The sequence below is a fragment of the Globicephala melas genome, chromosome 7, assembly GCF_963455315.2.
Source record: "Globicephala melas chromosome 7, mGloMel1.2, whole genome shotgun sequence".
Classification (NCBI taxonomy): domain Eukaryota; kingdom Metazoa; phylum Chordata; class Mammalia; order Artiodactyla; family Delphinidae; genus Globicephala; species Globicephala melas.
This window is the reverse complement of record NC_083320.1, coordinates 114,500,491-114,527,996: the sequence shown is the minus strand read 5'-3', so window position 1 is coordinate 114,527,996 and position 27,506 is coordinate 114,500,491. Positions and strand designations below refer to the sequence as shown.

General features: G+C 41.0%; 1 protein-coding gene across 3 annotated transcripts in view; it reads left to right on the top strand.

Moving 5' to 3' along the window:
* EPB41L5 (erythrocyte membrane protein band 4.1 like 5) overlaps nucleotides 1-27,506 on the top strand; it is a 145,351-nt gene that overhangs the window by 53,482 nt on the left and 64,363 nt on the right. For 2 of the 3 annotated variants that reach the window (XM_030849649.3, XM_030849645.3), the window contains exons 13-16: nucleotides 1,097-1,203; nucleotides 2,291-2,309; nucleotides 8,073-8,115; nucleotides 8,542-8,657. In XM_030849649.3, coding sequence (XP_030705509.2) covers nucleotides 1,097-1,203; nucleotides 2,291-2,309; nucleotides 8,073-8,115; nucleotides 8,542-8,657 — 285 coding nt within the window. The remainder of the gene's footprint in view (nucleotides 1-1,096; nucleotides 1,204-2,290; nucleotides 2,310-8,072; nucleotides 8,116-8,541; nucleotides 8,658-27,506) is intronic. The other variant, XM_060301523.2, reaches the window with a different exon arrangement.

The window sequence follows — 27,506 nt, the reverse complement described above, 5'->3', positions numbered from 1 at the left end:
ATTCACTAGTTTATTTTATTGTTTAGATTCCACATATAAGCGATATCATACAGTACTTGTCATTCTCTGTCTGACTTACTTCACTTACATAATACCCACCAGGTCCATCCATGTTGCTGCAAATGGCATTATTTCATTCTTTTTTATGGCTGAGTAATATGCCATTGTGTGTGTGTGTGTGTGTGTGTGTGTGTGTGTGTGTGTGTGTGTATATATATATATATATATACCACATCTTCTTTATCCATTCACCTGTTGATGGACATTGATGTTTGCTTTATGTATTAATCCCCAGTTTAAATCCACATAACAAGAGTTTTAAGGGGTCTCCATCCAACAGCTGGATACCATGTAGAAAAAGAGTATGATGCAGTACTGGGAAATTAATCTGGATGACATTTCTGGTCCTTATAAACCTGACGTTCCATTGTTCTTACGACTCCTTGTTTGTTGGTCATAAGGTAGAAATGTTTTGGTTTACCTCAGAGTAGCTTATTGATGGTGAGTTTTCGGCATGTCACAAGAATCGTCAGTGTAATTTAAAGAAGGAATGGATAATATTAGTAATGTGGCATCTTCACTGTGTGTGGGGTTCATGCAAGAGAGCTTCTATTCTACTTACATTAAAAGTGGGGAGGTGTTTTCTTAGCAGAATTTAAATGGAAATGAAGGTGAGTAGGACAATAGTTTTAATATTTCTGGAAAAGTGATCTGAAAAGTATATCACAGTTAGAAAAAGTAACTGAAAATCTTGAGTTAATTGTGCATCTTGCATTGAGGAGTGTGGATGGGAAAGAGAAGGGAGTTCCATAAAACGACAGATATTTCACATTTATTTATTATGTTCTTAGGTGATGTGCATGATTAAGAAAAAACAATATAATTTGTGTTGCATCTTTCACACAAGCCTAAAGAGTGAAAGAATGGTGTGGTAAAGAGAGACGTCAACACTGTTTTTCATAGGTCATTCAGGAAGGAAGTTCAGGATGGTTCTCTTGAGGAGAACCTCAGTGTAGACTTTCTCTCATTTTTGTGTATCTGACTACTGTAGGCCTCAAATTCTCTTATTCCTGTTAATATGCCTCATTTATTTTAGTGGGAAAACTGAGTATCAGACCACAAAAACCAATAAAGCAAGAAGATCAACATCCTTTGAAAGGAGGCCCAGCAAACGGTATTCTCGACGAACTCTGCAAATGCAAGGTGAAGTGCAGCCCTGTTTCAAAGGACTATTCTTCCTGGCAGTGCATCCTGTGCTGGTATTGTTGGCTGGAGAGGAGGCTGCCTCGGTCCTCTTAGTCTTTTCCAGACAACTAAAGTACTCTTCTTTACTGAATTTGGTTCTAGCATAATCAGTTTTTAAGAATACACGGGGGAAAACTGCCTATACTGTTGCTGAGATCAGACTTTATGCTAACCCCAGTTCTGACACTGTGCTGAGTTTGTGTTCAGTTTTTGTTCTTAACTATTTTAGTTCTTCTCTAGAGCAACATTTTCCCTCCGTTTTTGACTTCCAGATCTCATTCATAATAATCTGTTAAATCCCCGCAGATATATTTTAAAACATTTGTATATGATGAATAAATTTTTTATTTTGTAGGTATTATAATAATATTAAAGGTTCTGTTAAGTACAGTTTTTATATTAATCATCAGTGTACATGGTACATAGACATTTCCAAATTCATAAATGTTACTTGCTGTTTGTTACTTTAATTATGTAATACAGAGAATGGTTTACTTTGACCAGTAAGCTGAAACTTGTGTTTGGTTTCAAATCTGAGTTTGGATTAAAATACAGATTGAATTTTAAGTATGTCCAATGTCAGAGTCATCACCAGTTATCCAAAAACAACTTCCGTGACCTGATGTTGGCAGTATCAGTTTTTTAAAAAACTGATTTATAGCTATAATTTTTGATGTATCTATAAATTAAATAATATGTAGCTATAAATGAAACCATTTCAATTTGTTTAAAACCCTTAGTTACCTCCTAGACTCCACTGATGATTTTTCACTGTCAGCTCACTCTAACGGCTTGCAGATGGTTCTGTTTTTTTAAGCGTGTGCTCATTTTATTGCCTGCCTTAAAAATTGGAGATCATTGTCATTATTTACTTGAATGGCGTGAGCCACAGAACACTCTGTGAAGTGAAGATTTTTAAATCTGTAGTCGGGAAGCAGCTTACAAAGCCACGAGTCAAGATTTACTTTTGTGAACAGTAAAGGGGTTTACCATGTTGGAGGAATCTAACGGGATGTTTTCTGTTTTCTTCCGTCGGCAAGTACAGGAAGACCTGAAGAACTCAGGTGGGTAATGTCTTGCAACTTAGGAATTGAAAACCGAATGTTTTAGTGTTTCTGTAGTTGCATCGTTAATTGAACCAATGTCTGTTGAAGGTCTGTCACAGTGTTCACTTGCCCCTGAGCACGGTGGATCTAGCAGGGAGCAGATAAACACATCATAATGCTGGGTAAAATGGACAGAAAGAAAAATAAAGCAGCTTAAAGAAAAAGTGTGGGCTTGGTGGCTGTGCTATTCATAATGAGAATGACATATTGTACGTTTGTTATTGGCCTGTGACTGAGGATATAAAGATGAATAAACTGTAGCCCTTGCACACAGGAAGCTCAGAGAACAGAGGTTGATTTGTACACAAGCAGTTCATTTTATTCCTGGGAGAAATCCCACTTGGTCATGGCGTACAGTCTTTCTTTATATTACATGTTGCTGGATTTGGTTCACTACGTTTGTTGTGGATTTGTGTGTCTGTATTCATCAAAGACACTGGTCTCTCGTTTTCTTGTACTGTCTTCATCTGGTTTTGGTATCAGGGTAATTCTGGCCTCACAGAATGAGTTGGGAAATGTTTCTCTCTATTTGGGGGGAAGGTTTTGTAAAGAATTCTTTAAATGTATGGTAGAATTCACCATTAAAGCCATCTTGCCTGGACTTCATTTGTGGCAAGTTTTAAAATTTCCAGTTCAGTGTCTTGTTGTAGATCTATTCATATTTCATTTTCTATCTTGAGTCAGTTTGGGAGTTTGTGTCTCTCCAGAGTTTGTCCATTTTATCTAAGTTATCTAATTTGTGGCATACAGTTGTTCATATTATTCTCTTTTCCTCCTTATTTCTATAAGCTTTGTGGTGATGTCCCCTCATTCATTTCTGATTTTAGTAATTTGAGTTTCTTTTTCACTTGGTCAGTCTAGGTAAAGGTTTTTCAGTTTTGTTGGCCTTTTCAAAGAACCAGCTTTTGGTTTCATCAATTTTATCTGTTCCTCTATTTTCTATTTTATTAATTTTCTCTCTGGTATATTATTTCACTCCTTCTGCTTGCTTTAGGTTTAGTTTTCTTTTTCTAGTGTCGTTAGGTGGAAGATTGGTTTATTAGTATATGAGATCTGTATTCCTTTTTTGTGTGTGTGTGGTACGCGGGCCTCTCACTGCTGCGGCCCCTCCCTTTGCGGAGCACAGGCTCCGGAGGCGCAGGCTCAGCGGCCATGGCTCACGGGCCCAGCCGCTCCGCAGCATGTGGGATCTTCCCGGACCGGGGCACGAACCCGCGTCCCCTGCATCGGCAGGCGGACTCTCAACCACTGCGCCACCAGGGAAGCCCTGTATTCTTTTTTAATATAACATTTATAGCTATTAATTTCTCTCCAAGCACCACTTTAATCATATTTCATAAGTTTTGGTATATTGTATTTTCATTTTTATTCATCCCAAATTATTTTCTAATTTCTCTTGTGATTTCTTCTTTGACCCGTTGGCTCCTTGGGAGTGTGTTGCTTAATTTCGACGTTTGTAGCTTAAATTTTCCCCTCTCCCCTTTTTTTTGTTTGTTGTAATTTATTCCATTGTGGTTAGAGAATGTACTTCACATGACTTTGATCCCTTTACAGTTATTGAGGCCTCTTTTATGTCCCAGCATGTAGTTCATCTTGGAAAATGTTCCATGTGCAATTGAGAAGAATGTCTGTTCTGCTGTTGAGTGTCATGTCCTATGAATGTCTGTTAGGTCTGCTTGGTTTTTACTGTTGTTCACTTCTGTTTCATCACGGGTCTTGACTTAGTTCTCTCCATTATTTAGTGTGGACTATTGAAGTCTCCAATTATTGTTGTTCGGTTGTCTGTTTCTTCCTTCAATTCTTTGTGCTTCATGTATTTGGGGCTTTTTGTTAGGTGCATGTATTGTTTATAATTATTTTATCACAAAAAAATGTTCCTCTCATTCTCTAGTAACTTTTTTGTTTTGTTTTTTTAGATCAGATTTTTTAAAAGTTACTAGATTTTCTTAAATAAATGTTTCTCCACTTGATGTATGCCTTTTAATGATTTTTTTGAAGAATAATTTTCAGCAGCTACATGTTTGTTTTGCTGGGGAGAGGGTCTGCTGTTGTCCTGCAGTCACTGTTGTCCAAGTCCTCCTTCTGATGAATCAGTATTAATAGTGTATATCACAGTGTGGAGTTTCACGTAATGCTTCTCAACCACTGTTGTACCAGAGCCTCCTGGAATGCCTGGTAAACTGTGAGATTCAAGACATACTCACAAATCTAGTTTTTGTTAAAACAGTGTCTACACTCCTATATGGAGATGTGTCAGTATAACTAGAGCTTCTTCAAAAGGAGAAGTCGTTTGTTTTGGGTACTGAGTAGGGTGAGCCTCAGCTGGAGGTGTCCTATTCAGTTTTGGGTTTTTTTCCACTTAGAGAGCCATTAAAGCCAGGCTGTGATTAGTGACCTAATCACAAAATCACTCTGCTTTTTGAGTAAGGATTCCCCTGAAGTCCCTTTAGCGGTCAGGAAGCTGTTAAAAATAAATAAGTGGGTAGAGGAGAGAGGAAGTGTGAGGGATTCTGTCCATCGTGAATTTTTATTTTTATTTTATTTTTAAATTTACTTATTTATTTATTTATTTTCGGCTGCATTGGGTCTTCGTTGCTGCGTGCGGGCTTTCTCTAGTTGCGGCGAGTTGGGGCATTGTGGTTCATTGTGGTGCATGGGCTTCTCACTGCGGTGGCTTCTCTTGTTGCAGAGCATGGGCTCTATGCGCTCGGGCTTCAGCAGTTGTGATGCGCAGGCTCAGTAGTCATGGCTCGCGGGCTCTAGAACGCAGGCTCAGTAGTTGTGGCGCACGGGCTTCTTTGTACCGCGGCATGTGGGATCTTCCTGGACCAGGGCTTGAACCCACATCCCCTGCATTGGCAGGTGGATTCTTCCTGTGTCACGGGGGAAGTTCCGTGAATTTTTAATTAGGTAAAAAACAAAATTTGCTGCCTTTTCTGGGCTATACACTATAATTTTTCTTGGAGTTAATTTTTAAACTGTGCTTTTAAGAAGAATGGTGGAGAAATGTTAGAGGGGTTCTGTGTATTTTAAAGTATTTTATTTGTTTGTTTAATGAATTATGTCTTGTTTTCCTGAAAAGGAGGCTGGGACAGAATGTTAGAGCTTAAAGTGAAGAAGATTCCCTGATGAAGTTAGCAGAAATGTAAACAAAGCATTCAAGCGATGATACGTAGTTGAAAAATTAAGGCTTTTATTTGCAAAAGTTTGTCCTCCTTTAAATTTTTTTGAAATACAGATTTCTGACCAAAGAGTGAGTATGACTGACTATATAATCTCCTAGCATTGAGATTACTTTAACTTTAATAAGTAAATTTTATTGTGTCTTCTTGAGTGATGCTTTTTGGCTCTTTAAAACACAGCAAAAATGGAGTATTTAAGCAATGATCCTTTATTATTTTTTAGTTAGAATAATTTTTAGGAATGACGTTCACAGGGGGACCCACTCTCCTGAAGGTTATTGAGCCCTGCCCCTAACATTGCTTGAGAGAACCTGAGCTTGCACTGGCAGGAATGCCCTTTCACTCCTGCCCTCAGAGTTCTGTTCACATGAACAGTTTTGCTCCAGTGAACCATGGCAAACGGTACTGTTAGAAAAAGCACAACTATTTGACCTAAAAAGCTTCTTGACTTTGTACTGTGCTTACTTGAATAACAGGTTTTTAAATTGGCTGATGTTAGTTTTCCTTGTACTCTTTGATTTCTTTCTAACTACTCCCTGTGAGTCTTGACTAACAGAGTATCTTAGAAAGAGGTGACATTTTAAAGGACAGTTCACTTTTCACTTACTAGTACCTCTTGTACAGGCTTAGTGGGCAGTCTTGAAGACAGAAGAGAGAGGAAAAGAAATGGTGGAGGAGATGATGCATAGAGGGGGCAAGAGCAAAATGGGTCCGTTATTGCAGACAGTCCTTCAAAAGGGAAGCTTGGACTGGTCAGTGACGGAAGTATTTGTTCCCTTCATATTAGTGAAAGTGAGAGAATAAGTGTAATTATGAGAAAATAGTGCTTCCTGCGTTTCAAATTGTTTTAGAACAGGGAGCTAGAATCCGGTGATCATCACTTATCATCAGCGCTTTTTTCTCATGTTATTCTTCATCTTCTGCTTATCACCTACTGGACTTCTTCCCAGTTCAAGGAGAAGCTTCAGAGTGTAACCCCTGGGGCCATAGCATAATGAGTCTAATTTCTGTACAAAGCAGGTTGGAGGAGGTTTCATTAATGTGGGGTTATGAGTTACTTAATACAGAGCAGTGTATCCTGGGAGGAAGAACAAGGTTAGTAAAAGAAATTGTGCCCGATAGGTATATTCTTTACACCAGCCTTGGCAACAGATCTACACTAAACAAGATGTGTTTTTAAAGATTTCGTCGTTGGTTAGTTTTATTTGTCATTGTTCTTTGTGCTTTGCTAACATTTATTCGATCCCCTAATGCGAGTCCCACGTGAGTGAGGAAACTGCGGTTCAGAGAGCAGAGCTAGTGGCGCGGTTTGAATTAGAACCCAGGTAGTGGAGGTGCAAATTCTGGTGACTTAACTTGTAACAGAGATGTGGTTAATAAAAAATGGGGGTGTGTAGAATGGGTTACTCCTTCTCACCCAGCCTTTAAGCAAGGCCTCTTAATTCTTGAGTTCTTTCTTAATTGGTTGTCTTTCATCATCAGATACTTTTGTTTTGTTCTCACTCCCCTAAGAAAGGCTCCTGGATCCTGTATTCACAGTCTGTTTTGTGTTTGTGAAGCTTTGCCCATTTCCTTTTACTAGAATGACGTCTTGTCTGGGTATAGTGTTCTTTGAGTGTTGCCATGGAGAATTCTGTGCCAACCTGATGCTGGCAGTGATGTGCTTTTAAATCTCCTTAGGGTACCTGAAGTATTCTCTCCTTATCGTTGAAAGTCAGTAATATAACAATAAGGAATTGAATGTATTTAATTCTGTATCTCATCTCCCTGGAACACAGTGTTCTTGCTAAATCTGTAGATTATTTTCTCACTGTCAAGGAATTTTTTTATAACATTGAATATATTTTCAGTTACCTTAGTTGAATTTTTTACCTCAGGATACTAGTTATGCTTATGTTAGAAGGTCTGAAGTCAGTAAACTCTTTTATTTGCCTTATTCTGTGTTTTAGTATCTCATCTTTCAGTTCTTATTTCATTGAATATTTGTTCTTTTTTTTAGTTGTTCTGAGGTTTGTTTCTATTTATTTTGTTGCATTATATGCTGAGTTCTTTAAGTGCTTTTTTGCGGGAGTGGGGGAGGAATGAGTGCAGCCTAAACTAAAAATTTTAAAACATCTTTTAAATCATTTGGAGGAGAAGAGTATGCAGAGAAGTTTCTAACTTAAAGTTTATACTAAGGCCTTTTGAGTTATAAAATGCTAAGCTACTGCTGACACCAGAAAATCTTGAGAGGGTAGGGATATATAAAAGAAGTGATGGGTAAGGTTATGTGGGTGTTTGTGCTGAATGCCTTGAATTTAAGGGATCATTCGTGCTGTTGGTTTTATTTTGTTGTCTTTGACAGATGTTGTCCAATGAATAAACAAGATTAGTAGTGAAGTATATATCTAAAGCACAAGTAGAATATAGGTATATGGAAATAGCAAATGAGCAGAAAAGCAAGTATTTGCCTGTAAAAGCAGATGTTTTCTGGACATCTTACATTCTTAGTTTTAGGTACCCACGGTAATTTTTTCTTTATTTTTTTCCCCCATTACAGTGTTCACAGTAATGTTTCAGCTCAGAGTAATGGCTCCCGACAGGTAAGACAATATTGAGCTTCTAAAGCACTGGAACAGTGTAGTTAATTATGACAAACAATAGTATTTATTAGTTGAATTTTCTTAGTGGTATAATCTCGGGAAAGTTCTGTGCATTTTCGTTTTCTTATCTGTAAAATAGCTCAGTAATGTGTGACCTGTTATTTTATTCTAAGATGTTACCATAGAACAGGTATAATGTTATAATGGAACATTTTCTGTCCCTGTAAAATAAATAAAATACTGATATTCAGTTAGATTATTATCTATCCCAAGGATGGTATATAACATTCAAGCATTTGTTTTTTGCTCTCTTTACTATTATATCTGTTCACTGTGTAGATAGTATTCCATTTTAATGTTCCATTTAGTGGTGAAGAGATCTTTTATCTAGGCAGAATAGATGATTTTTATAATTTGTGTCCAAAGGCTTGGGGTGTGAGATCCACTGTGCCTGTGATTCCTTCCGTTCCCTCTGGTCCTTTGCTCGTGCAAGTTGAGAATCTTCCAAGGAGTCCCGGAGCAGACCAGCATGACAAGAAATGGTTTGTTCACTCATTGAGCCAAAATTAAACACTGCTTGCCTAAGGGCATTTTGAATCCCCGGCTGTAGAGTACTTTAAATATGATTGAAAGCAAATTATTCATATTTGTAAGCTGAAAAGAAGCACGTTATGGAGCTGTCACGTTGGGATAAGTAAGGCTGTGGATGAAGCAAGGAGACAGTCGTCTAAATGAGGCACATCAGACAGCCCCCCGACTCTGGTTAGCATGAGCTGGGAGTGGTGGCGCTTCTCTGTTGGAAAGGACTTCAGTGCTAGTCGGTAGGGCCTTTTCCCAGACCCCTAAGGGCAATGTATTCGTTACACGATGCTACTGCTTTGGGTGTGTCTTCTTCATTAAAGACTGAAGATAAAGCCAAAACAGAAACGTGATTATAGTCCAATGAAACAAAGCAGGAAATACTCCACTGTGGGGGTGGGGAGAAATAATCTAATGACAGAGAAGATACTTCATTTGTTTAGATTCCCAGGGTCTTTTTTTAGACTAATAGTGCACAAATATGGATACTTTGTGGCTTATTGGGGTTAATCAGTGGGGTTCATCGTTTCCCAAATGTATGTGGCTTGGGGGCTGCTGGGGAATTATTTGATTGAATGGTCATGTCGGTTGCATCATCTGTTCAAGTTTTGTGTGTGTTTATGAAATGAACTTTGATGATTCATAGGATTTTTTTCTTTTTCTCTTGCTCTTAGTTTGTGTAGTACCTGAAGTCTAATGAGTTTCTGTGGTGATCTCAAGGTTTGGGTCAGCTTTCTGTGCAACCAGCTCTTCCTTCATGGTGGTGGGTCAACAGTGGTTGGTGATTATTTTCAGTCTTTGCTATGTAATTGTTTTTCACTATTATTTTGGCTTAACTAACTGCAAGGTGCTTTGCTTTTGATGATTGGGCATATTTTTACTTCAGTTCCAAATAACTTGATTACTTTCTAAGATGGAGGGGATTCCCCACCTTGTTTTCCGTTATCCTCTTTTTTCCCTCGCCCCACCGTGTTTTCCGTTATCCTCTTTTTTCCGCCCCCCCCATTTTCCGTTATCCGCTTTTTCCCCTCCCATCGCCGCCCCCCCCCCGGGTTTTCCATTATCCTCTTTTTTTCCTCGCACCCCCGTTTTCCGTTATCCTCTTTTTTTCCTCGCACCCCCGTTTTCCGTTATCCTCTTTTTTTCCTCGCACCCCCGTTTTCCGTTATCCTCTTTCTTCCCTCCCCTCCCGTTTTCCGTTATCCTCTTTTTTTCCTCGCACCGCCGTTTTCCGTTATCCTCTTTTTTTCCTCGCACCCCCGTTTTCCGTTATCCTCTTTCTTCCCTCCCCCCCGTTTTCCGTTATCCTCTTTCTTCCCTCCCCTCCCGTTTTCCGTTATCCTCTTTTTTTCCTCGCACCCCCGTTTTCCGTTATCCTCTTTCTTCCCTCCCCCCCCGTTTTCCGTTATCCTCTTTCTTCCCTCCCCTCCCTGTTTTCCGTTATCCTCTTTCTTCCCTCCCCTCCTGTTTTCCGTTATCCTCTTTTTTCCTCGCACCCCCGTTTTCCGTTATCCTCTTTCTTCCCTCCCCCCCCGTTTTCCGTTATCCTCTTTCTTCCCTCCCCTCCCTGTTTTCCGTTATCCTCTTTCTTCCCTCCCCTCCCGTTTTCCGTTATCCTCTTTTTTCCTCGCACCCCCGTTTTCCGTTATCCTCTTTCTTCCCTCCCCCCCGTTTTCCGTTATCCTCTTTCTTCCCTCCCCCCCCGTTTTCCGTTATCCTCTTTCTTCCCTCCCCTCCCTGTTTTCCGTTATCCTCTTTCTTCCCTCCCCTCCCGTTTTCCGTTATCCTCTTTTTTCCTCGCACCCCCGTTTTCCGTTATCCTCTTTCTTCCCTCCCCCCCCGTTTTCCGTTATCCTCTTTCTTCCCTCCCCTCCCGTTTTCCGTTATCCTCTTTTTTCCTCGCACCCCCGTTTTCCGTTATCCTCTTTCTTCCCTCCCCCCCCGTTTTCCGTTATCCTCTTTCTTCCCTCCCCTCCCTGTTTTCCGTTATCCTCTTTCTTCCCTCCCCTCCTGTTTTCCGTTATCCTCTTTTTTCCTCGCACCCCCGTTTTCCGTTATCCTCTTTCTTCCCTCCCCCCCGTTTTCCGTTATCCTCTTTCTTCCCTCCCCTCCCTGTTTTCCGTTATCCTCTTTCTTCCCTCCCCTCCCGTTTTCCGTTATCCTCTTTTTTCCTCGCACCCCCGTTTTCCGTTATCCTCTTTCTTCCCTCCCCCCCGTTTTCCGTTATCCTCTTTCTTCCCTCCCCCCCCGTTTTCCGTTATCCTCTTTCTTCCCTCCCCTCCCTGTTTTCCGTTATCCTCTTTCTTCCCTCCCCTCCCGTTTTCCGTTATCCTCTTTTTTCCTCGCACCCCCGTTTTCCGTTATCCTCTTTCTTCCCTCCCCCCCCGTTTTCCGTTATCCTCTTTCTTCCCTCCCCTCCCGTTTTCCGTTATCCTCTTTTTTCCTCGCACCCCCGTTTTCCGTTATCCTCTTTCTTCCCTCCCCCCCTGTTTTCCGTTATCCTCTTTCTTCCCTCCCCTCCCGTTTTCCGTTATCCTCTTTTTTTCCTCGCACCCCCGTTTTCCGTTATCCTCTTTCTTCCCTCCCCTCCCTGTTTTCCGTTATCCTCTTTCTTCCCTCCCCTCCCGTTTTCCGTTATCCTCTTTTTTTCCTCGCACCCCCGTTTTCCGTTATCCTCTTTCTTCCCTCCCCTCCCTGTTTTCCGTTATCCTCTTTCTTCCCTCCCCTCCCGTTTTCCGTTATCCTCTTTTTTTCCTCGCACCCCCGTTTTCCGTTATCCTCTTTCTTCCCTCCCCTCCCTGTTTTCCGTTATCCTCTTTCTTCCCTCCCCTCCCGTTTTCCGTTATCCTCTTTTTTTCCTCGCACCCCCGTTTTCCGTTATCCTCTTTCTTCCCTCCCCTCCCTGTTTTCCGTTATCCTCTTTCTTCCCTCCCCTCCCGTTTTCCGTTATCCTCTTTTTTTCCTCGCACCCCCGTTTTCCGTTATCCTCTTTCTTCCCTCCCCTCCCTGTTTTCCATTATCCTCTTTTTGCCCTTTCTCCTTGAGAGTGTGGTGGGGGTAGTGTGTGTGTGTGTGTGTGTGTGTGTGTGCATGTGGGCACACGCTTAAAGTATAAACAGTGAGGCTTCTGAATGTCACATTTTAGTCTTTATTTTTTTAAGCCATTAAGAACAGTGTTTTCAGTTTCTACTGAAGACGCAGCTCCAGTAATGTTACCACCAAGTCTTATTGGCAAGGAGACATAGAGCTGAAACTTCAACTAAAAAAGAGCTCATTTAATATGTGCTTACCTCTTAGATTAATATGGAATGAGAGTCTGGTTTTGTTTGCATCTGTATTATGACACTAAATCTTTATAGTTTTCCAGTTTTAATTGGTACATATTTAGGCATTACTCAGTTCCTTTGATGCAGCCTATATAAAGAGAGAATGCTGAATCTAAGAGTATTGAATTTCAAGAAAAATGAAAAATTTGGAGCTGTATGTCCTTCTTTATGTCATTGTACTGAGGCCTCCTTTGTGGAAATGGAGCAAAATGGTGACCCTCAGGCCCAGGCAGCCTCAGTGTGTGGCAGCAGGCATGGGACTGAGTACGGAGCTGGCCTGTCTCGGAGCTGACGGGTTCCCCAGCCTTAACCTAACATGCATTCTGCGTTTCAGCCTTTGTTTCTGCATGCTTTGATTCTTATTAATACTTTCACATGAATTATAACAGTCCTCCTTTAGAAAGTGGTACATTAATAAAATTTGGAAATGCTCCCCAGGTTTGGACAGTTGGGCAGAATAGTGGACAATTCTATTTCTGGCAGATAACTTTTAACCAGTTTAGTCTAAACCTACTCCCTGTTCGGTTCTTTAGCTTTTTCTTGCCATCTTCTAAATGACACCATTATTTCAGTGAATGATTTGGTATGTCAGTAACCTAGAATTATCCAATATTTAAGCTGTCTTTTGAGAATTAATGTATTTTAAATCTATAAACTATTTATAAACAAAAACTGAATACTATTTGGAAAAGCTTGCATGTGTAGGGGAGAGCATAAACCTAATTTAACTTTCTAAATTTTCAGAGACCCTATATTGAAGGTTGTGAGTTTTATGGGTTAGATCTGATGAATAGCTTGTATTTCAGTTGAAGGAAAGATGATAATTTTATTGTAAAAAAAAAGAAGCTTCCAAGTTTGTTCTGAAAACCTTTTAGCTAATTTATTTTCAGTTTCCTTAAGGAAAAAAGGTGAAGGTTCATGTTTTGGTTGAAGAGAATGTCTATTCTTAGACATCTTTATAATTGGGGTGATGTTTTTTCCTTTGTAGTTATCTTAAATATGTACCGCCCTTTTTGTCACGCCACAAAACCTAGGCACATGTTTTCTTTCTACTGGAGGACTCTGATGATTTCTAACCAGAAACTGCTTGTGTGCATGTGCCCCTCTCTTACTTCAGTAGGCCTGTTTAAAGCTGTGAGGAAAGGTATCTGAGATGCCCGCTAAACTCTCCTGGAGGAGCTTAATCTCATCACATTATCCGTACCTGTTGAATTTCATGCATTAGGGAAGGAACAGTGTTTCTCCATTGTTAATTGGAAACATTGATGTCAAATTACATGGCCTCTGCTGTGAGGGGAGATTTTTTTTAATGCTCTTTCTGAATTTTGTTTCCTGGATTTCAGTTCTGTGAAGTCAGTTGATCATGGAAATAACTTTTCACAATTGCCATTTTCTATATCTGGCTTTGTCCTAATGTAGAACTGTCCTTTCAAATACTTGAATTAAGTAGATAATAAGTATTTTTTCTTGTCTTTAGAACCTCAGACAGCATTTCTGCCTTTGATTTTTATAGCAACATCAGGGACAGATGCAGAGCGTCTTGCTCTCTGTGAGAGTCCCTCTTTATTTCACTCACCTAACTGTCTCTGATGGCTTATTCGTGTCTCCGTATTGACGCGTGACTTTGTGGATTTTCCCCTTTGTCGTTCTTGAGCGTCTCACTGCGCCGGGGCGTCCTTGTAGCAGCAGTGCATGCTGGTCACACAGCCTGCTTCTTTTTTACCTCTCACACCTCTTCCTGCATCTCACTAACTGTGCTCCCCTCCCACCCAACCATCCAGGCTCCCGGCTGCCGGTGACGCTGTCAACGTGGTGAAAGCCAGTGGGACACAAGGGCCTTGTCCGCACCCCAGCCTGCACACAGAAACTACCCTGACCTTGTCCATGAGCACAGTGTGAAGAATGTAGGAGTCCAGCAGGATGCTCATTTTCCTGGCCCTGCAGCCATGACTGACATATGAGTGTTGAGCCTCTCAGGCCTTGGGACTCTGTTGTGCAAGTTGATGGTGTACATTTTCTAGAGCTTGTAGAGGATCGATCACATTAGGCAAATTTGGGAGAAGTTATTTTATACTGAATCACTCGTTGGGTAGTGTTGTTTGTAATTGAATTCTTCTCTGAAAGGGAAAGGGATCTGAAGACGCTATATGCCATCAGTGATGATGACAGATATTTCTGTGTTGCAAAGGGTATGTATATCATAATTTTGGAAAGGTTTTTCGTGATTTTAACATGTTAACACATCACTCAGAAGAAGTCTCAGGAGAAGGTTTGTGTTTATGAACAAGCTGCCCGTTATCACCCCCACCCCATGCCGTGCCAATAGATCGAGGTTAGCAGAATCAGACGCTGAAATCACACACAGAAGGAAGCATGTCGAGGCCTGATGCATCGGCCTCTGGTGATATTTTTATAAAACTGCTCTGATACACTATTTTTAGTATTTCTGAAGTGACTCAGGCCTTAATTTCAGTTAAGTGCCTAAGATTCTATAATTTTAATTAATGTAATTTTAAATTAAGAACTTACTTTTTAATAAACACTAGTATTTTAAAAATAGCAGAAGATCTAGAAATCATAGGAATGTGACTCATATGGAGAGAGGAGTCTGAATGGTTACTTCTGCATGATGAACTGAATAAGCAGTGGTGAACTGAATGGTTATATTGCTACTGAATGGTTGTACAAGATGGAACATGTATTTACTTTTGTCTTTCACTTTTCTCATTTATCTCATGCGTCTGATAGATTTCCCAGGTTTGCAAACAGCCTCGTAATCTGGCCTCGTACAACCTCTAAAATAAAATTCTGAAGCCAAAACCATATCACTTGTAATACGTAATCACTCTCACCTTTTGCATAGGTTACTATTTTTGGTCCTTTATGAACTTCAGAATGTAATTGTCCAATGTAATTGTCCAAGCTCTTTGGTTTAATTCATAGGGCAGATTAACTGGAGGAAGTATATTTCTGATGTAATGGGAAATGATGTAAGGGAACCAGTTCTTTTGTCTTTCTAGAGTTTGAAAAATTTTAACAAAATTTTCAGGCTTTTAAACTATATGTATAGTCCTTTGAAGGTGTTTTATAGTCTGAGAATTCATAATACTTCAAGATAATGAAGCTTCCTTATAGACAACGTAAGCTGTTTACCGTCCTGCCCACCTCAGAGGTCAGTCTTACACGTCTCTGCCAGACAAAGGTCAAGTTTCAGAGGGCCTTATTACTGGGCTCTTGGTGGCAGATACATTACAACTTGTCAGTAGAAGACGTAAGTAAGCAGAAGTAAGTAATATTTAGGGGATGAAATTTATAGGCAGGTTTCAATCTGAATTTCTCACAGTAATAATGATTCTTTAATGCATCTAAATATGAGCAGATACACATCTTAAATAGTCCAGCTCCCTACCTCTGCAAGTCCATCATCACAGTGTGCTTACAAATGGCCACTAATGGTACCCCTCATAATTATTTTAGACTTTACATAGCTCAGATTCTAATTGTCAAGTGTTGTCGCTGGTGATTTCTTTCTTAAAGGAATTTGAACCATAACATTTTAAGCACAGAAACTCCGGTTTATGCCATTCAAGAAAAGATTTCGTGGGTATGAATATGATTAAGATCTTACTGTTTCTGTAAAAGAGGCATAACAACAACACAGCTTTCTGGTCTCTTAGAAAGTCCTAAAGTTTGACTTGTCTCACTTTAACATTAATCTTGAAGCCTGAAGGTCAAACTGCTGATACAGTGCCACACATGTGTCTTACCAGAATCTCAACTTTGGGAAATATGGAAGGATTGTCAGAGTAAAGCTCTTCCCGTTTATATGGAAAGTGGTCATTTCTATACTTAGAATTTAAGTTAATCGATACTGTTACATTTAAGTGATGGGAGAATCACATCACGGTTTTTCTTTGTTTGAAAACCTTGTTATAGAATAGTTTATTTGTAAATTCCTGATGGTAGAAACTGGGTTGGAAGGGTGATGGGGCAAGATGGCAGCAAAGGGTGGGGGGAGAAAAGGGCTAAAGCCTGGATGGTGTAGAGTCAAACTTGTCTACTTTATACAAGTTCCTATGCTCCAGGATTTCATAGCAAGTATTAGGAATACTTGTTGCTACTGGTATTTTCAAGATGGATATACACGTTATTTCCAGAGGTATGAAGGATTTACAGGTGGCTCAACCTAAATTAAATAAGTATCACCAATCTGTTTATACTCTGCATTTTATTCTGCCTAAAGGGTCAGTGATCACACATTCTTGATTAGGGACCTAATATACCCCAGAAGCACCTTACTTGGTTATTTACTATCCTTTTGATCCGAGGGAGCCATCAGCCTAGAATGCTAGGATCATGTGATTCAACTTCAGTGCTTTGGCTAACTTAACATAATTAATTTTAACATCTTGAATTAAGTTGATTATGTTTCAACTGCATTTTTATAGACAGAGAAACTTATAGAAACAGCAAAGTTAGTCCACTTCACACACGAAAATACATGCACTGTTAAGATCATTATTTCTTTTGATGGTAAAAACACTTCTAAGGCATTTACCTATCCCTAAGTATAATCTAACCTTTCTGATGTTGATAGGGTAATCATAGATATACTTTTAAATGAATTTACAGAGAAAAACAAACTTTATTTGTCCTGTTACGTATATCTCAATATGTTAAAAAGCAACCAATATACAAATATTGTAATATCAGTATAATTCAAATAATTTTTTAAGGGAAGAGCTTTTTTTTTTTTTTTTTTTTTCGGTACGCGGGCCTCTCATTGTTTTGGCCTCTCCCGTTGCGGAGCACAGGCTCTGGATGCGCAGGCTTAGCGGCCATGGCTCACGGGCCCAGCCGCTCCGCGGCATGTGGGATCTTCCCGGACCGGGGCACGAACCCGTGTCCCCTGCATCGGCAGGCGGACTCTCAACCACTGCGCCACCAGGGAAGCCCATGGGGAGAGCTTTTTAATTAAAGCGTTGACCCAGAAAATGTTATTAGTTATAACACTTGGGTCATTCTTTATTGTTAAGATTGTCTAAGATGTAAAGGTGCCGTGTGAACATGTCAGGGTTATAAAACTGAAGTATCTCCTGAATGGAGGGCAGGGACACAGCTTAATTTTGTAGGATAAAACAATTAGCTAAATCTTAATTATGGAAGTTTCTCTTAATTACTAGATTTTTACATATTTACTTGGTTGATATGCTAAAAAATATTTTGATTAGTAACCTTGCTTAATAACTTTCATGTGTCCTGATGTCATGTGTTTCATCTTTCCATCTTGCCAGACAGGAAGATAGATGACAGGGGTGGGGAGTTGGGGGCTGTGGTGCTTTGGGGTTTCAGGATGAAGAAGGGTTTTGTGGGAATGACTCTGGCTTTACAGACACGAGCAGACTCATCCTCAGCTTTGACCCCGTTTACTTCCATGTGTACTCACAGCTGCGAACTGAGCAAAGTGGGAAGATGGTTGTCCCACGTGAATGCAGCATGCTCTGATGGTGGGGTCGTCATTGTTTGAACCATGATGCTTTCACTGCCTTGGCCAGAACAGACCCTTCACTTTAAATCATCGTCAATTGCTTGGGAACACCACGATTTTTTATGTTAGGCTTTGAGTATTGGGTTTGGAAATAATATCACATTGCGTTAATTTATTTTATATCTTTGGTACATAGGACTTATATGATTTGCAAGAATAAAATCACCTTGCGCTAATGACATTTAATCCCTTTAGCCCCACACGCCTCTTATATTTTAATACACGTTATATATACCACACCGTCAGTTATACCTTGCTTCCAGGATTGTTGCGAATGCTTGCCTGTGAGATGCTTCTATGTAAGGGATAGAATTTGAAGATGCTTCTGTGGTGGGGAAACCCCTCTCTCCATGTGCGTCTGTCTCATGCATAAAATGTGGCTTGTCAGATCTTTTCTAGATGTTGAACCGTGTGAATTTAGGTATGGCATTCTTCCTCAGCTCCCCCTTCTCAAGAACATAGAAATTTCTCCTCCTCTCTTCATATAAATTACCTTTTACTTGAGTCACGTGAAATCGTGGTGAGAATTTTGTCTTGCTCAGTTGACATTTGCTGTGGTAGTAAAGATACTAGGACACAGGCATGTGGAAGATGTGTTACGTAACTTCATTTCATTCTTCAGTTCTTTTTTTTTAAAAAACCTTTTCTCTTGTTCATCTACTCTTTATGTCTCTTTTGGGGGGGCGGGGGGGCCTCATCGCACGGCTTACAGGATCCTAGTTCCCTGACCAGGGTTTGAACCTGCTCCCTTGGCAGTGAAAATGCAGAGTCCTAACCCCTGGACTGCCAAGGAATTCCGTTTTGACCCTTGCTAATTTGTAATATACTAGCTGCTTTGAGCTATTTGCACTCATGGGAAGGATCATAATATTAGCCTCAGAGAATTAGTGAATTAGTAAAGAGAAAATTTCAAAAGAAATTTGGGAAAGGAAAGAATATTTCTGTGGCTTTTTAAATGACAGCGTTTTAATATTTATGCTGAAATGGAAAAACAAGTGTTCCTGCTTTTCCTGAAGGAATTGTTCTCACAGACTTTGTTTTTAGATGATTACCTAAGCCCCTGTGCTCCTAAGAACAAGCTGTGGCCTTAATTCTAGGTGAAGGTGCTTGAGTGAACTTTTTCCATTTTGTCCCTGACAGCTGGCCAGCACTCTGTTTACGCTGGCGTGGAGGAGAGATACCTGACCTGGAGCACAGCATTCTCCAGGGAGTGTGACTGAACCTCCCTCGGTGGGGTAATAAACCTGTACCTCCTCCTCTTGAAAACAGGTTCAGCAGCTGCAGACCTCATTTCTCGTTGTTGAAGGAATTCTTGTTTGTTTGTTTTTAACTAATTTTAATAAAGCAAAAAGAAATGAGATACATACCAGGGTATGGTTAGGATTTGTAAGAAGTTGCAGATTTCTTAATAAAGGTTTGGTCTACAGACACGACTGATTATTGTTAATATTAAATGAAAAATATTTTTAATTACTAGGGGTGGAGTAAAAGAAAAGAATGAAAGACAAGAGATGATACTAGGAAGAGAATTGCTGGCTTGATTTTTCTTGTGGAACTAGTTAGAGGGGTATCCAGAGAAACCATGGAAACATCCCAGCATGTAAAGTACCACTAGAATGTATATTATTACACAGAAGTTTCTTACAATAAAGTTATGTTTGTAGCCCAGCCACTAGCTTCAGTGATGATTTAATTGCAGACTTGCTAAGAGTTTGAAGATAAGACCCACTTTTAACAACTTGTATTACTAATTCTTTCTGGCTGGGGAGCAACTTCTTTCTTCCAGCAGAGCCCTTGGAAACCTTTAGAAAGACCTGGGAAGATTTGGTACCGTGGGGTGTGCAGGTTATCCCTGTGGCTGGAATAGCAGTGACCAGTATTTGCGTAGGTTGGAAAGGCGTCGACTGGCCGTCTGAGGAGTTTGGATTTGGTGAAGAGGCCTGTGGCAATTATTGCAAGGTTTTAAGTGAAAGAGCTTGAGAATCTTGTATCCATATCTCCTTTTTTGATTCACCTCATTGTTTGCTGAATATATACCAGAGCACCTCCTTCTTTCTCGCTTCCTTACACAGTCACTTACAATTACTCCTCTGCATGGATCCCCAAATCTCAAATTTCTTGGCCCTTCTGCTATGGTACACATCTAGTTAAATTCTGGATTTAATCCTGGTTAAATCCAACTCTGCTGTGCATATAGATGGTAAATGTGAAATGCAGTATCGTTAAACAGTCCTTATTTTTTTTTAAGATATATTATTTTTATTTATTTTTGGCTGCGTCGGGTCTTAGTTGCGGCACGTGGGATCTTTTGTTGTGGCGTGTGGGCTCTTCTCTAGTTGTGGAGTGCAGGTTTTCCCTCTCTAGTTGTGGCTCGCAGGCTCCAGCATGCAAGGGCTCAGTAGTTGCAGCATGCGGGCTCAGTAGTTGCGACGCACAGGCTCAGTAGTTGTGGCGCATGGGCTTAGTTGCTCCATGGCATGTGAGTTCTTAGTTCCCTGACCAGGGGTCGAACCCTTGTGCCCTGCATTGTAAGGCGGATTCTTTACCACTGAACCACCAGAGAAGTCCCTAAACGGTCTTACTTTAAGTGTTGGCCATTGAGCTCAAGTTGGGGCTTCAGTGGCGCCTGAAATCCTGTCACATTTCCTTAATCTGTTGACTTTCCCACTGTGGCGGCAGTAGTTTCTCCTCTTTCAAACCCCAGCCATCCCCTCACCTCTCACTCCTCACTCCTCAGCCTCAGGTCACGCCCTGGCTTCCTGGTTCACCGAGAAGATAAGTGATGAGACGAGATCTGCTGTACCCTCCCGCCGCCTGATCAGTTAACTGCTCTCTATCGGGCGTCTGTACTTGGCCCTCCCACCTGTGCCAGGGGTGAACCGGCCCCGGCAAAGCCCCGCAGTCTGTCTCACGTGCCCTCCTGGAGATTCTGCTCACAGGGAAGCGGGAGACCCACTGGCCTCGGTCCCAGAGCCTTGTGCTTGTCTTGACCCCTGTGTCTCTCCCCATCAGCCAGCAGGTCCTGTCAGTTCTGGCTTCACAGCACGTCCATAAGCCGCTTGTCCCCGTCTCTGCTGCGCCCGACCCGTCTCCCTTTCCTCTTACCTGCCCCCCCACCGCCGCCCTTGCCTCCTTCCTGTCTCGTGTCCCCCCCCCCACCGCCGGCAGCCACGGCGCTGGTGGCTGAGACCAGTCACGTCCCGCCTCTGCACACTCCAAACCCCAAATCACACACTGACAGAAACGTGGCTTTCCCACTCCTTGACTGCGCTCACTTTGCTCCAAAGACTCGCTCCGCCGTAGCCAGCGCATTCCACGTCTGGGCCTTTGCACTCCTCTGCCTGGGTGGCCCTCCTCGATCGCCTGTGGTTCATTCTGACACCTTCAGGCCTCCTGTCAGAGCACTTTCCTGACCTCTCTGCCCCAGTCTCATTGTCCCCCTTACCTTGCTTCACGTTCTTCTCACCTCACTTCATTTTACATGCATGGTTACTTGTTGGTCGTCTTTATATCCTTCAGTAGAACGTCAGCTCCGTCAGTGGAGGGCACTTCGTTTACTTCTTCTCCCTGCCCGGAGCAGTCCCGGGCTCACTGCTCCATAAACGGTAGTTGATGGATTGAGTGAATGAATGCTGAGCTCATCTTGGCAAACTTGGTGGTACAGAGTTTGTCAAAATGCTGTCCCCGGCTTCAAGAAATTTACTCCAGGTGTGGAGAAGGGCAGTTTTACAAATTACAGGTACAAGTGCTAAGTCGTTAGGTAGTAAGCAGGGTCGTAGAAGGCAGACGAGGTTGAAGCTAGAGAAGGCTTTCTGGTGGATAAATCATTATGGACCAGAGGGCTGTAGCAAAAGAAAATTTTAAAGTAGCCAAGGGCAAGGTATAGTTGAGGAATGATGAATGGGGTTGAGTAATGAGTGTAGAATTCATGAGGATGTTTAGTAATAACGGCAAGCAGACATTTGAGCACTTCTGTGCCTGGCCTTGTTCTGGAGGTGTCGCAGTTACCACTTACTGGAGCAGGTCATCTGATCCTCATAGGAATCTGTAAAGTGTTTAGGTCAGTGAAGAGAGAGAGAGTATGTAATTTCTCCAAAGCCACATTGCTAGTACATGGTAAGGCTGGGCTTCAAACTCAGACAGCTTGGTCCTAGAGCCCAGACTGATGTCTGCTGTACTGACTCCATAACAGTGAAGAGTTGGGTGAGGCCTACACCGCTTTAGAAAGAGGACTCTGGCGGCAAGGAAGAACAAATGTCAGTTGGTGGAAGACAGGGGTAATTAAAATGTGCTGCATCCATACTGTAATTTTTGAGGAATGAGGAAAATCTACACGAGCTGCTTATTGGAGTCTTGTCAGTGCTACATTGTTGAGTTACAAACTCAAGTGAAGTGTCTGTGCGAGGTGTGTCCCCATTTTTGTAAAAGCCGCCAAGCCATATATCTATTTATAAGTGAACAGAAAATGGACCTGGATAAACAGTGAATTTTCAGAGAGTGGGGATAAGGGAGACATTGCTTTTCTTAGCTAGCATGTACCACTTTATATAAGTAAATACGGATTAAAATGCCCTAAAATGTAATGGAGAACAAGGCAGATGGCTTCAGTTCATGCAGGTAAGTGTCCCTGGAAAGGAAGGAGGTGGACAGACGTGATAATGTCCTTACATGTCCCTTTGTGCATTTGTGAGGAACGCATGTGTCCTGGGTTGTTGCCAGGAGCCACAGAGTGAAACTAACGTGTAACTGAGTTTGAAGGCTTCAGCGTATTCACAGAGGTGTTACAGCTGTCACCACTCTTCAAGTTTCGGGACATGTCACCATCCCCCAAGGAAAGCCTCACCTGTTAGCAGTCTGCCCACTGTCCTCGCCCCGCAGGCCTGCAAACACCAACCTGCTTTCCATCTCTGCGGACTTGTTCATTCTGCACATTTCCTGTAGGTAGAATTGTACAATATGTGACCTCTTGTGTCTGGCTTCTTTCACTTAGCACAGTGTTTTCAGGGTTCGTCCATGTTGTAGCCTGTATCAGTATTTGATTCCTTTTAGTGGCTCAATAAATTCCCTTGTATGATATACAGCGTTTTGTTTGTCCATCATTTGGTGGACATTTGGCTTTCTGCTCTTTGGCTGCTGTGAATATTCACGTACAGGTTTTTCTTTTTTTATGAACATGTGTGTTCATTCATTTTGGGCATATATATACATAGGAGTGGAATTGCTGGGTCATATGGTGACTATGTTTAACTATGTTTAACTGCCAGATTGTTTTCCAAAGCAGCTGTACCAGTTTACATGTCCACCAACAGTTGTATCTTGTCATTTTCATTATAGCCATCCTAGTTGTTGTGAGGGTGGTGTATCCATTGTGGCTTTGATTTGCATTTTCAGGAGGCTAATGATGTTGGATTTTTTATAAACATATTGGCCATTTGTGTATCTTCTTTGAAGACATGTCTATACATATCCTTGCCCATTTTTACATTGGGTATAATAATCTCATTTCTTTATCTGTAGCATCTGAAATTCTGTCTCCTTTTTAAAAATTAATTAGTTATTTTTGGCTACATTGGGTCTCCGTCACTGCACGCAGGCTTTCTCTAGTTGCAGCAAGCGAGGGCTACTCTTCGTTGTGGTGTGTGGGCGTCTCATTGTGGTGGCTTCTCTTGTTGCGGAGCACAGGCTCTAGGCACATGGGCTTCAGTAGTTGTGGCACGTGGGCTCAGTAGTGGTGGCTCGCAGGCTCTAGAGCGCAGGCTCAGTAGTTGTGGCGCACGGGCTTAGTTGCTCTGCAGCATGTGGGATCTTCCCAGACCAGGGCTGGAACCTGTGTCCCCTGCACTGGCAGGTGGATTCTTAACCACTGCGGCACCAGGGAAGTCTTCTGTCTCCTTTGTTGTTTGTGGGTTCTTTTCTGGAGGCGAATCTGTTTATCAAGTCTTTTCAAATAACTAATGTTTTACTTAAATTTTCTGGTGCATTGTCTTTGTGAGGTGGAATGTGTGGAGTGAAAGTAAGGCACTGTGGCACTTACATTAAACAAGTCCTCAAGTTGTGAACAGCTCTTGTACCAGGACAACTAGTATTTGTCTGTTTTAGAGAGAAAAAGTAAATTTTGTAGTTTACATCTACGGAAGGTGGGATGCTCAGGGGTGAATTACTCATTTTATCAAATTGTGTTTTTTAAAATTCCGTCTGTTGAATATTACTTATTTGTAGATTACAATCCCATGTCCCATCCCAAGTTGCAGTGGGACAGTTAAATAAAACTTGCTGGATGAAGAGCAGTAAGAATGTTCCACTTGAATGATGTACGTATTTCCCTCGGGAAGACAAGATAACGTACAGTGAGTCTGTTCAGGTGGCTACTGAGTGCTGGGTGCCACACTCACGGATGTCTCCTTCCTGTCGCTGTGTAATGACTTACCTGGAAATACGGAGATAAAAATCCTCAGGTGTTTTTTGCAGACAGGCGTCAGTCAGGAGAGGTATTTTATCTGAAGTTACCTATGAAAATTTCAGTAACAGCAGCACACAAGCAACCTGGAGATGAACCACAGCCTGTCCTAAAAGGCGGGGTGTGATGGGTGAGTGAGGAAAGATGGTTCACTCTTAGAATCTTTGTGACTCAAATGTGTCAACCATGGTTTTCATAGAAGATGAGAAACAAGGGAATCCTGTTGTTTTCTTGGCTTTGTTTTGAGACAGAGTGATTGAAAGAGAAACCCTTGCTGACACCACTCACAACAGATGTCCTTCTTTTTTTTTTTTTTAACATCTTTATTGGGGTATAATTGCTTTACAATGGTGTGTTAGTTTCTACTTTACAACAAAGTGAATCAGTTATACATATGTTCCCATAACTCCTCCCTCTGTGTCTCCCTCCCTCCCACCCTCCCCATCCCACCCCTCCAGGCCCTCACAAAGCACCAAGCTGATATCCCTGTGCTATGCGGCTGCTTGCTACTAGCTATCTACCTTACGTTTGGTAGTGTATATATGTCCATGCCTCTCTCTCGCTGTCACAGCTCACCCTTCCCCCTCCCCATATCCTCAAGTCCGTTCTCCAGTAGGTCTGTGTCTTTATTCCTGTCTTAGCCCTAGGTTCTTCGTGACATTTTTTTTCTTAAATTCCATATATATGTGTTAGCATACGGTATTTGTCTCTGTCTTTCTGACTCACTTCACTCTGTATGACAGACTCTAGGTCTATCCACCTCACTTCAAATAGCTCAATTTCGTATCTTTTTATGGCTGAGTAATATTCCATTGTATAGATGTGCCACATCTTCTTTATCCATTCATCCGATGATGGGCACTTAGGTTGTTTCCATCTCCTGGCTATTGTAAATAGAGCTGCAATGAACATTTTGGTACATGACTCTTTTTGAATTTTGGTTTTCTCAGGGTATATGCCCAGTAGTGGGATTGCTGGGTCACATGGTAGTTCTATTTGTAGTTTTTGAAGGAACCTCCATGCTGTTCTCCGTAGTGGCTGAACCAATTCACATTCCCACCAGCAGTGCAAGAGTGTTCCCTTTTCTCCACACCCTCTCCAGCATTTATTGTTTCTAGATTTTTTGATGATGGCCATTCTGACTGGTGTGAGATGATATTTCATTCCAGTTTCGATTTGCATTTCCCTAATGATTAATGTTGTTGAGCATTCTTTCATGTGTTTGTTGGCAGTCTGTATATCTTCTTTGGAGAAATGTCTATTTAGGTCTTCTGTCCATTTTTGGATTGGGTTGTTTGTTTTTTTGTTACAAGCATGAGCTGCTTGTAAATTTTGGAGATTAATCCTTTGTCAGTTGCTTCATTTGCAAATATTTTCTCCCATTCTGAGGGTTGTCTTTTGGTCTTGTTTATGGTTTCCTTTGCTGTGCAAAAGCTTTGAAGTTTCATTAGGTCCCGTTTATTTTTGTTTTTATTTCCATTTCTCTAGGAGGTGGGTCAAAAAGGATCTTGCTGAGATTTATGTCATAGAGTGTTCTGCCTATGTTTTCCTCTAAGAGTTTGATAGTTTCTGGCCTTACATTTAGGTCTTTAATCCATTTTGAGCTTAGTTTTGTGTATGGTGTTAGGGAGTGATGTAATCTCATACTTTTACATGTACCTGTCCAGTTTTCCCAGCACCACTTATTGAAGAGGCTGTCCTTTCTCCACTGTACATTCCTGCCTCCTTTATCAAAGATAAGGTGACCATATGTGCGTGGGTTTATCTCTGGGCTTTCTATCCTGTTCCATTGATCTATCTTTCTGTTTTTGTGCCAGTACCATACTGTCTTGATTACTGTAGCTTTGTAGTATAGTCTGAAGTCAGGGAGCCTGATTCCTCCAGCTCCGTTTTTCGTTCTCAACATTGCTTTGGCTATTCGGGGTCTTTTGTGTTTCCATACAAACTGTGAAATATTTTGTTCTAGTTCTGTGAAAAATGCCAGTGGTAGTTTGATAGGGATTGCATTGAATCTGGAGATTGCTTTGGGTAGTAGAGTCATTTTCACAATGTTGATTCTTCCAATCCAAGAACATGGTATATCTCTCCATCTATTTGTATCATCTTTAATTTCTTTCATCAGTGTCTTATAATTTTCTGCATACAGGTCTTTTGTCTCCTTAGGTAGGTTTATTCCTAGATATTTTATTCTTTTTGTTGCAGTGGTAAATGGGAGTGTTTTCTTGATTTCACTTTCAGATTTTTCATCATTAGTGTATAGGAATGCAAGAGATTTCTGTGCATTAATTTTGTATCCTGCAACTTTACCAAATTCATTGATTAGCTCTAGTAGTTTTCTGGTAGTATCTTTAGGATTCTCTATGTATAGTATCATGTCACCTGTAAACAGTGACAGCTTTACTTCTTCTTTTCTGATTTGGATTCCTTTTATTTCCTTTTCTTCTCTGATTGCTGTGGCTAAAACTTCCAAAACTATGTTGAATAAGCGTGGTGAGAGTGGGCAACCTTGTCTTGTTCCTGATCTTAGTGGAAATGCTTTCAGTTTTTCACCATTGAGGACGATGTTGGCTGTGGGTTTGTCATATATGGCCTTTATTATGTTGAGGAAAGTTCCCTCTATGCCTACTTTCTGCAGGGTTTTTATCATAAATTGGTGTTGAATTTTGTCAAAAGCTTTCTCTGCATCTGTTGAGATGATCATATGGTTTTTCTCCTTCAATTCGTTAATATGGTGTATCACGTTGATAGATTTGCGTATATTGAAGAATCCTTGCATTCCTGGAATAAACCCCACTTGATCATGGTGTATGATCCTTTTAATGTGCTGTTGGATTCTGTTTGCTAGTATTTTGTTGAGGATTTTTGCATCTATGTTCATCAGTGATATTGGCCTGTAGTTTTCTTTCTTTGTGACATCCTTGTCTGGTTTTGGTATCAAGGTGGTGGTGGCCTCGTAGAATGAATTTGGGAGTGTTCCTCCCTCTGCTATATTTTGGAAGAGTTTGAGAAGGATAGGTGTTAGCTCTTTTCTAAATGTTTGATAGAATTCGCCTGTGAAGCCATATGGTCCTGGGCTTTTGTTTGTTGGAAGATTTTTAATCACAGTTTCAATTTCATTACTTGTGATTGGTCTGTTCATATTTTCTATTTCTTCCTGATTCAATCTTGGCAGGTTGTGAATTTCTAAGAATTTGTCCATTTCTTCCAGGTTGTCCATTTTATTGGCATAGAGTTGCTTGTAGTAATCTCTCATGGTCTTTTGTATTTCTGCAGTGTCAGTTGTTACTTCTTTTTCATTTCTAATTCTATTGATTGATTTGAGTCCTCTCCCTCTTTTTCTTGATGAGTCTGGCTAGTGGTTTATCTATTTTGTTTATCTTCTCAAAGAACCAGCTTTTAGTTTTATTGATCTTTGCTATCGTTTCCTTCATTTCTTTTTCATTTATTTCTGATCTGATTTTTATGATTTCTTTCCTTCTGC